At 38.1% G+C, this 11,477-nt stretch overlaps 1 protein-coding gene across 1 annotated transcript; it reads right to left on the bottom strand.

Annotated features, from left to right (window-relative positions):
- Window positions 1-7,969: 7,969 nt before the first annotated feature.
- Window positions 7,970-9,334, bottom strand: LOC133832454 (uncharacterized). The gene is made up of 4 exons (XM_062262795.1): window positions 8,822-9,334; window positions 8,660-8,684; window positions 8,458-8,523; window positions 7,970-8,367 (listed from the first exon to the last, which is right to left on the bottom strand). Exons 1-4 carry the CDS (start codon window positions 9,332-9,334, stop codon window positions 7,970-7,972), a joined length of 1,002 nt encoding a protein of 333 aa, XP_062118779.1.
- Between the last annotated feature and the right edge of the window lie 2,143 nt (window positions 9,335-11,477).

The following is an 11,477-nucleotide window of genomic DNA, read 5'->3' as shown; positions in this document are numbered from 1 at the left end:
GTAGCAATGGGAATAACAAGAGAAAAGGAGGATCGTCTGATAGTCGAATCGGGGGTTCCAATAACAACCCAGGCGCGAATTCGAGCACTGGCCTATTTGTGATAAGTATGGCCATTGACATCTGGGTGAGTGCAAGGAGAGGGCATGACATGCCTGCGGAAAACCAGGGCACCTCGCTAAGAATTTCCAAAGTCTGAACTGGAAGGGCGTCAACAACCAACAAAAGCAAATAGGAGCCCCGCCACAGGTCTACGCTCTTACCCACGGCAACAAAGAAGTCGGACCATCTTAGATGGTGTCAGGTCAGATCTCTATTGCCCAAACCTCAGCATATCCATTGATGGACACTAGTGCATCACATTCTTTTGTAGCTACCTCTTTTGTTGAAAAATTGAATAGAATGCCTGAACCTATGCCTAGTGTCTATGGGGTGTCGTTGCCTTCAAGGGAAGATATGTTGGTGCGGTCATGGGTAAGAGTCGTACCAGTTTGGGTAAAGGGAAGAGAATTGTCAGTAGACCTGTTGATTTTGGACCTACACGAATATGATGTAATAGTAGGGATGGACTGGTTATCTAAGTTTGGTGCCATAGTGAACTGTATGAAGAGGATAGTGCTTTTCAAACCGGCAGGAGAAGAGCCATTTATGTTCCAAGGTGCAGCTAGGGAAAAGAAATTTGTAATGATCTCTGCCATGAAGACAAGGAAGATGTTAGGGGACGGTTGCATGGGATACCTGGCAAACGTCGTTGATAAGGATAAAGAGGGCATGTTACAACTAGCCGAATTACCCATCATATGCAAATATCCTAAAGTATTTCTCGATGAACTTACCGGCCTACCACCGGAGTGAGAAGTGGTGTTCAATATAGAGATTATTCCAAGGACGGCGCCCATTTTGAAAGATCCGTGCCAGATGGCACCAGCAGAATTGAAGGAGCTGCAGGCTCAACTGCAGGAGTTGTTGGATAAAAAGTTCATAAGACCAAGTCATTCTCCATGGGGAGCCTTGGTATTGTTTGTAAAGAAGAAAGACGACTCCATGAGAATATGTATAGACTATTGGGAGCTGAACAAGGTGGCGATTAAGAACCGATACCCGCTTCTCAGGATCGATGATCTATTTGATCAACTCTAGGGAGCATCGGTATTCTCCAGGATAGATCTCCGATCAGGTTATCATCAGCTCAGAGTTAAGGAGTCGAGCATACCTAAGAGAGCATTTCGGATGCGGTATGCTCACTACGAGTTTGTGGGGATGTCCTTCGGACTCACCAATGCACCCGCCGCATTCATGGACCTCATGAACCGAGTGTTTTAGCAAGTTTCTGGATAAATTTGTCATTGTGTTTAGTGACAATATTTTGATATACTCGAGGAACCCGGAGGAACATGCAGTGCATTTGGAGATGGTTCTTCAGTGTTTGAATGAACAAAAACTTTATGCCAAATTCTCCAAGTGTGAATTTTGGCTGGAAAAGGTGAGTTTCTTGGGCCATGTGGTGTCAAGAGAAGGGATATTCATGGATCCTACCAAGATAGAGGCAGTAAGTCAGTGGAAACCTCCGAAAAATGCTTAGGAAGTGAGAAGTTTTCTCGGATTAGCAGGGTATTATAGGCGGTTCGTAGAAGGGTTCTCAAAAATAACAAAGCCAATGACCACTCTTACCCGTAAAAAGGCTAAGTTTGTATGGACCGAACAGTGTGAGAGGAGTTTCCAAGAACTAAAGATGAGGTTGAACACTTCCCCAGTGCTGACTATCCCAATGGGACAGAGGGATACGTGATCTATAGCGATGCCTCAAGACAAGGACTGGGAGCGGTACTAATGTAACATGTCAAGGTGATAGCTTATGCGCCCTGACAGCTAAAGAGTTACAAAAAAAACTACCCAACGCATGACTTAGAGTTGGTTGCAGTAGTGTTCGCATTAAAAATCTAGAGACATTATCTCTATGGGATACATTGCGATATTTACACCGACCACAAGAGCCTCAAGTATTTCTTCACCCAGAAGGAATTGAACATGAAGCAGCGCTGGTGGTTAGAATTGTTTAACGATTATGATTGTGACATACTATACCATCCTAGAAAGGCCAAGGTGGCAGATTCTCTAAGTCGGCAACCGATGGCGTACGTGATGATAGTGCAAGAAATGCCCTTGGAACTACAAGGTGACATCTCTACGTTGGATCTCGAGGTGGTTCTTGGCAAATTAGCAAATCTTTCGGTGCAACCCACCATTATGGAAGCCATACAAGGAGGATAGCTTTTGGAACATTGGTATGATCAGATTAAACACAAGGTGAGGAAGGATATGCAACCGGGATTCCACATGTCGGAAGATGGGATGTTAGGATTTAAAGGTAGAATTTGTGTTCCCAACGATGTAGAGATTAAGAAGCAAATCTTCTATGAGGCACACAATGCCCCTTACGCTATGCACCCCAGCGCCACAAAAATGTACTAGGATTTAAGGAAATATTTTTGGTGGCCGAAAATGAAAAAGGAAGTAGCAGAATATGTGGCTCATTGCCTCACCTGCCAACAAACCAAGGCGGAGCACCAGCGACCAGCCGGGCTGCTGCAATCGCTAGAAATTCCAGAATGGAAGTGGGAGATGATCACAATGGACTTTGTCACTAGACTGCCAAATACTCCTAAGGGTCAAGATAAGATATGGGTTATTTTTGATAGATTGACCAAGTCAGCACATTTCCTACCCATTAAGATAACTTATTTTGTGGATAAGTTAGCAGACTTATACATAGCAGAGATTGTACGACTACATGGAGTACCTAAGTCCATCATTTCAGACCAAGACGGGCATTTCACCTCGGCATTTTGGAAAAGGATGCAAGAAGGTTTGGGGACTCAACTTAAGTTTGGTACTGCTTTCCATCTCCAAACAGACGACCAAAGTGAGCGAATGATCCAAACCCTGGAAGACATGCTGAGAGCATGTGTACTCGACATCTAGGGGTCGTGGAGTGAAAAACATTTGCTGATGGAATTTTCTTACTACAATAGCTACCACAACTCTATTAAGATGGAACCGTATGAAGCCCTGTATGGGCGAAAGTGTCGATCCCCAATTCGTTGGCCCAAAGCTGGTGAAAGAAAATTCTTGGGTACAGAGGAAGTGGACAAAGTTACTGAGGATATCAAGAAGATTCAAGAGAGGCTACAGACCTCCATAGATCGACAACGCAAATATGCAGACCGATGCCAAAGACCCTTGGCATTTGAAGTCGGAGATAAGGTGCTTCTAAAGTTAGCTCCGTTGAAGAGAGCTCTGCGTTTTGGTATGAAAAGAAAATTGAGTCCAAGATATATCAAACCTTTTGAGATAGTGGAGAAAAATGGGTATGGTAGCCTACCAATGCGTTGGCTCGAGTAAATGATTGTAACGCCCTACTACCCAAGGATCGGTATGTTGTGCATTTTAAACAGTGCTAGACTCGCTAACAGAGTCATTTCGCCATAATCATGTAACTAAGTGTGATTAACGGAATAGGGTTAAAAAAATTGGTTAAAGATACAACGTTTCACTAAAACATTTACTGTATACATTGGGATCCCAAAATATATTTTAAAGGTTAATTACAATAAAATATTTACAACTAGCCAACCTAAGCGGCAAAATAGGGTTTAACCCTAGTTCCTCTTTAAACCCTCGGCTGTGGTGGTCGAGATGCCGCATATGTACACATTGTCACCTAAGCTCTCCAACTCAAGGATGGTCCAGCTTTCTTTTGCCTTTACCTACACCACATAGCACCCGTGAGCCGAGGCTCGGCAAGAAAACTCAATATGCTCATGAATAGGTAATAACATGTCACTGAATCATAATAGCATGCCTAGCAATAATAGCCCTATTCATGCATGCAAGCAAGTCCAAATAAATGATTGTGGGCCCTGCCCTCCTATATGGATTACTATCAAGTCAATCCTAAGTGAATATCAATAATGATTTTGGTAATCATGCTGGGGCTTGCAGCCCATTCAGATAAGTTACTAAGGAGTCACGAACTTGAACTAGATTAGTGACTATGGAGTCACAAACTTGAGCCAGATAAGTGACTATGGAGTCACGAACTTAAACCAGATAAGTGACTATGTTGTCACAAACTTGAACCAGATAAGTGACTATGGAGTCACGAACTTAAACCAGATAAGTGACTATAGAGTCACGAACTTAAACCAGATAAGTGACTATGGAGTCACGAACTTAAACTAGATAAGTGACTATGGAGTCACGAACTTGAACCAGATTAGTGGCTATGGAGTCACGAACTTGAACCAGATAAGTGACTATGGAGTCACAAACTTGGGCTCTGCACCCTAAACCATGTGACGTTATAGTCACCTGAGCCTTTTGGCCTTGGCTCTAAGTAACTAGCCTTTAGACTAGACAAGCGCTTTTAGTTTTCATCGAACTTAGGGTCGATCAAGCATTTCATACTTATGTTGATAATGCTTATGTTGATTAGATCTATTCTTTTTGGCTTGCGTTAAACACACTAATACCATTCTTGACACATAGGTCAATTCCATACGACCAGTGCTCAGTACTACTGTCGAACTTGACTAATAAGTCACAACTTCACAGTCAATACTGACACCATTGCCGATTATGACTCATAGGTTAGTGCCATACATAGATAAGCAAAGCTGCTATGCATTTACTATGCAATCAATGCCAATATATAGATCACTCAACATGCCTCATCAATAACCATGCATGTCACATACTAGGTGCAGTTTTTCTTACCTTTGGTCCAAGCACAGGTTACCAATAAACGAGCCACAAGCACGATCCTGTTTCCAAGCCCCTAGTGATTACCTAGCCATAATCATAATATAAAACCTCATAAAAATGAGTAAATAAATACTTCCAGACCCAAACCTAGCCTCCGGGATGTCGAATCCTACTCAATTGGGTAGTAGGATCGATCCCAGGCCCTTAGAATTAAGTTCCCATGATTAAAAACCAAACCTAGGAAAAAATGCCCAAGCCGGTCGCGACTTGTCCCAAGTCAGAGAGCCCCCTTGCCTGGGCACTAGGGCGGGCCACGACTTGACCCCTCTTGGGTCGCAGCGCCCCCCCCCCCCCCCCCCCCCAGGCATCCTCCTCCTGGCCTCTAGCTTCATCCAAGTCGCGACTTGACCACGAAACCAGCTATAACCTTCGATTTTTCCCACTTAAATCCTTCCAAAACATACCCAAACATATCCAAATCCCAAAATTAAAGTTCCCAAACATCCTAATTTCCTGAAACCAATAAAACCCAAGCTTCAATTCATTCAAAAACTCATCAAAACATAAAATCCAATCAAAGCTTGAAAACTTTAAAAACTTGGATTACCTCCAATTAAGTCGTTTTCCAACTAAATCCTCTGGCTAATAAGCTTCTAATCTTTCCTAGAATCGATATGCCTCGATCCTTGCTTGAATATGAATCCTAAAACTCAAGTTTCCTTCGAAAATGTGATCGGGTATCGAAAAGGGAACGGGAGGGAGAGAGAACGTTCTAAACGTTCTTTTATTATTCTGACAGGTTACTTCAAGCTTAAGTAACCTCAAGCAAATCCTAATGCTTGGGGTCCCAAAAATGCCCCCGGCGTAAAATAGTCAAAATTCCCAGAATTTCCCCCAGATCTCACTAACTCCCAATTTATCATCAAATATTAATTCTCATTACCCAATGTCTCGGTAATGTGCTAAATACCTCTTGACTCACTCTGAGTCAAGTATGAATACCGTTGTGACTTTCGCACTAGCTTTCCCCCTAGGATTGCCTCATGCTAAGTAACCCAAGCATAACCAAATAATAATGAAGTACCACACACATACCACATATATGCCAAATATACCCAAAACGGGCCAAATTATGAAAATGGGTCCACATGCATATTTAATACACCTAAACATTCATATCAAGTCATATTATGATATAACTCACATAATCACATAATGATACACATAAATATCACATAATCATATAATTCCATAATTTACCGTCCTGGCCCCCTAATCAAGGCCCTAAGCCTTATTAGGAAATTTGGGTCGTTACAATGATGTATTCCATGTATCTATGCTGAGGAAATAAGTTGAAGACTCGAGTCATGTACTTAGTTATGAACAGTTGGAAGTGGATCCGAAGTTTTTTTACGAGGAAAAACCGGTGAGGATTCTGGATCGTAAGGATAAGGTATTGCGTAATAAGACTATACCCTTGGTTAAGGCGCAGTGGTGTAACCATGGGGTAGAAGAAGAACCATGGGAATCTGAAGACCGGATGAGAGAGTTATACCCGCAGTTGTTATAAGTTTTGAGGATGAAACTTGTATAAATTGTAGGTATTGTAACACCCCGCGTTTAGGGCACCGGGTAAAACCCTAGTTCGAGTATTTTTCCTATATTATGTACTACGACAAGTGAACATTTTATGTTACATTAAGTTGTGATGTGTCAATGATTGCCATGTTGTGGTAAGTGCAGTTTTCGTTAGAAACTAAGACCTTTGGTCGTGGACCGGGTCAAAAACCCTAATCGGGTAAAAATCTCAGATTAATTAAATAGGAAATACTATGGCATAAAAAATATTAATTTTTTCTGACACTGGGACTTTATAGTCGAGCCAATAAATTTAAGAAAAATTGATTGAGGATTTAATTCCAATCGATCGAGTATAAGAATGGAAATTCTTGCCCGAGCCCTTAGGGCATTTTGGTCAATTTGAGTAAATTACCAAAATTATGTGTTATGTGACAAAATTTATTTTTGGTCATATTTATTTAATTAATTTTAGCTTTAGATATTTAAAAACTATAGGGTAAAATTTTGGTTAGAAATTAGGAGTGAAATTACCAAAGGGTCCTTGAATGCCTTAAAGTGTGGTAAAATTTGGCAAATGCATAAAAGTCTTTTCACAAGGGAGGAGAGAGAAGGGTGGGCGGCTAGGCTATGCCTATGCACTCAAGTGTCTTATGACACATATCCTAGGGAAGGTTAAGAGACTACCCTAATGATTAGTGCTCTTCCACATTTTTTTCCTTAATCTTTTTTCACCAAAACTACACACTTCCCTCAAAAATCATTTTGTCCACTCAAACAAACTTTCTCTCTTCCACTCTACACTCCCAAAATTGAAAGCCCTAAGCCCCTTGGCTTCCATTTCTCTTCTCTTCACAAGCTTGGTTCACTCATTCTCCGTTGAAGGAAGGAGGAGCTCAAGGGAAGACTAGTGAAGAAGTAAGTACGAAACCTTGTCCATTTCACTTCTTTTCTTCTTCAATTCTGAAACCCTAAGGGGTGGAATATGCATTCATGTGATCTAATAGCCATGCATGTCATGGATCTTGTGTTCTAGGGTTCAAGGGAGTTTTTCTAGGAGGATCTCAAAGTTGAAGCTTTTTGGTGATCTAGTGAAAACAAAGGTAAGGGTTCTAGAATTTTTGTGTTTTTCCATTCATCTAAAATCTCCTACTCTAACACTCTCTTAAAAATTTGTATGTGAAACCTATGGGGCTCAGTCTGAGGGTATAGAATCCAATAAGGAAGTTTGGACAAGCTAAGGACTATCATCTCCAAGCTAGAACCATCAAAGGTAGATTTTTGGTTGGTTTTGAGTTGTTTTTGGTTATTGATGTTAGATCTGGTTGTATAGGTTATTTTGTTTAAGTTTATTTTCAGCTTGAGTGTTAGATTCAGTGACAGAGCCAAAAATTCTGCTCAGTGAGGGCTTGGACAAATATTAATTCAAAAATAACTAATAAATTGTCTTTATAAATTTTCATGTTCAACAAAATAAAATATGACATTGTCATATAAAATAAAATAAAATAAAAATTACAATCTACCTCGACGGGTTTTCATGTTTTGAAATCGTTGCATGATAACTTCATTGTCAAGGCTATTGAAGATGTCTTTTTTAATGTACACAAGTAACCAATCATTCATCCACTAATCTCCCATTCGATTACGAAATCTATTTTTCAAAATATTCATAGCAGAAAATACTCTTTCCACCGTAGCAGTAACAATAGGTAGAATCAATGCCAATGTAATAAGTCGATACACCAGTGGATAGACAATATTTTTCTTTGTCTCGACCATTTTTTGAGAAAGATCACCAATACTTTTTAAACCCAAGAACTTCTCAGTAGAACATACATCAATAATGTAAGTTTCAAGTTGATCATTGAGTATCATAAGCTGAAAAGTAGAAAAATCTTTGGGATAATACTCAGCAAACCGGACCAACTTTTTTTTGTCAAAAGATACAAATGAATCACCAGGGCACAAATAAGCTAAACGAAGAAGTAGTTCGGTGTTTACCTCATTGAAACGTTCATTTAGCTCTTGAAGTTGGATATCAATAACAACAAAAAAGAATTCCACACGTTAGTGATGTAAATTTGTCATTTCTTGAGTTTTGCGTTGTGATAGACCTTGGGCAACAAATGTATCATCCATATCAGGAACATCCACATTATATTTAGCACAAAAGGTTGAGACTTGATTAAGAAAGGAATCTCATTCATTGTCTCTCATTTCTTGTAATCTTTTCTTGCAAATTTCCACTAATTTCATGGAATTTGCAATATCTTGATCTTTTCTCTGTAGTGCTTTTGACAATTCATTTGTTATTACCAACAATGCTTTCATTAAATGTAGACTGAATATAAAATCAAATGTTAACATCAAAGACAAGAAATTACTTGCTTAAAACCTTTGTTCAGAGTTTGCTCGGCCATCGTCTACTATTATTTGAAGAACATTAGTTATAGGGGAGAATAAGTTAATCAAGCTTACCAATGTAGCATAATGTGAACCCCAACGAATATCACCAAGACGTTTAAGATTGGTTTCTTGATTTAGCCCTCTTCCACTTGAAATTTCACCACACTTAAGTGCTTCAGAAATAATAACATCTTGCTTTTCTCTAAGAATATCACAACGCTTAGAAGAACATCCAACGACATTTATCACCATAGTTACCACACTAAAAAGATAAGCAACTACAATATGTTTCTTTGCGACAGCTACAAGAGCAAGTTGAAGTTGGTGAGCAAAACAATGAACATAAAAAGCTGATGGATTCTCATTCAAAATAAGAGTTTTAAGACAACTAAACTCCCCTTGCATATTGCTTGCCCCATCATAACCTTGTCCCCGTAATTTAGATATGCTTAATCCATAACTAGAAAATAATTTATCAATAGCACCTTTAAGTGACATAGCTGTGGTATTGGCCACATGTTCAATTCCCACAAATCGTTCAATCACACGCCCATATTTATCTACATATCGCAACACAACAACCATTTCCTCTTTTGTTAAAATATCACGAGATTCATCAACTAAAATAGAAAAAAAAATGCATCTCCAATTTCTTTAATAATGATATCAAGTGTTTCAAAAGCTGCAGCCCTCACAATATCTTTCTGAATATCAGGTGATGTTAATTTTAAATTCTCAGGAGCATTTGTCTACGCAACTGCTTTGATGTCTTCATTATGATCAGCAAGAAATTTTAAAATCTCAAGAAAGTTACCTTGATTACTCAATTCTTCAGATTCATCATCACCACGAAAACCAAGCCCATGTCGCAATAACAAAAAAATACAATCAATTACTGCTTCCAAACGACTTCGATACTCATTACGAGCTTGCTTCGATTGTGTTTTCAAAAAATGTTTGAATATGTTGTTTTTGGTTCATTAACGCTTCACACATTTTCCTAGCTTGATTGTGAACACTAGATGGACCTCCAACATGAATATAAAGTCTTGCTTTTTCCATTTTTGAAATTTCTGAATCCTTGACCAACAAATGAATCACCACCTGATTGTCCTCCGTAATTTGATTTAAACAGATAATAATATAGACAAAATGCACCATATTTTGATACACTATATTCAATCCAATTTTGAAATTCCTCATACCTAGCACCTTTGAATGCTCTTGATTGAGGTCCAACTTTTGTTGATGGAAATGGCTTAAGATGAGGTTGACAAGGACCTTTTTGCATATATGCTCGCCGAACTTGATCACGAATTTTTAAAGGATAGTCCATAATTGGTGTTCTCAATCCTGGGTCACTGTCAAGATCTTCAAGATTTATGTTGACTTCCGCATAACTTGATTTTGTAATTTTATCATTCTTTTCCTATAGAGGTTGAGGAATTTTGTATACGTTTAAAATTCCTCTTCATACCTATTGTAGTTAAATATATGAAATATTAATAATAAGACTTGTGAATATGATTATAATTATAATATATAAGAATATTACATAATTAGAATCTAAACAAGGAAGCAAACAAACAACTATAAAACACACAACATACCTCAATAAAGATTCAATTTAAAGTAATTGTAAATTTGTTTTTCTTTTATAAATTCAAAAATTATATCATCAATTTATTTAAGGATATATATATATATTTATATGTCCTCAATGAATATAAGGCCACTTTTTCTCCTTGAAGTTTATTAATTACATTTAGTGTTGCTCATGGTTATTTTCATGCCTCTTTTTCAATTTTTTTATCTAGTTTAATGGTTTGTGGCCCCTTGTTCTATTTCTATGGGTTCACTCAAGAAAAGAAATATATATATATCTTTATACGACATCTAATTTCTAAACAAATGCAAATAGAAGAAAAAAAAATCAATCACTATCAGAAATTGAAAAGCAAAAGAAAAATAAACAAAATTAACTACTTTGATGTGCTATTGAAACCATTTATTATATTAAAAAAAATTAAATGAAAGAAAGAAAAAGTTACTCACTTTTGCAATTGGTTGTGCTATTTTCTAAGACCCTTTTGAATTTGGCTCACACTTGCCTCACCAACCAAGGACGTATGGCTTGCTCTCCAATTCAAAGGTTTTTTTTTTTGAGATGACAGCTTGCTCTCAAAGTTTATTTTCTTTGACTGTAAAAAATTTGGTCTGAGAAGGAAGTTTCTGGAGAATTTGAAGAGACTTCCTATAAAAGAAAAAAAAAATCTAATAGCCTAATAGGAAACAAATAGAACCGTACAATTGCTTGTGTATTAAATATATAATTATCCTCTGTTAATTTATTGGGCTGGGTTTGGTTTGAAATAAATAGGCTTAACAAATTTATGTAATGCCTTATGTTTTATAAAAGCTATATACATTTGTTTTCTTTTAATAAATATATACATACAGTAAGGAAAAAAAGACAAGAATATGTATATGTTGTTTTTTTTTTAATATTTTCAGTGAGGGCTTAAGCCTACCCAAAGGCTTGACTGCCTCCGTCCCTGCTTAGATTGGTTGATTTGTTTATTTGCTTGCATGCATGCATGTGGCTAGGGTTTTGCTAGTTGTGTTTAGTTTTGCTAGGATGTGTAAAAATGCATGCTGCCATGTTTTTATGGTCTGACTTCCAATGGGTCAGATTGTACCCTAATACCCCTGTTTGTGGAAATAATTT

The sequence above is a fragment of the Humulus lupulus genome, chromosome 4 (genome assembly GCF_963169125.1).
Source record: "Humulus lupulus chromosome 4, drHumLupu1.1, whole genome shotgun sequence".
In the NCBI taxonomy this organism is placed as follows: Eukaryota; Viridiplantae; Streptophyta; class Magnoliopsida; order Rosales; family Cannabaceae; genus Humulus; species Humulus lupulus.
The sequence above is the reverse complement of the archived record's forward strand: the minus strand, read 5'-3'. Positions and strand labels throughout refer to the sequence as shown.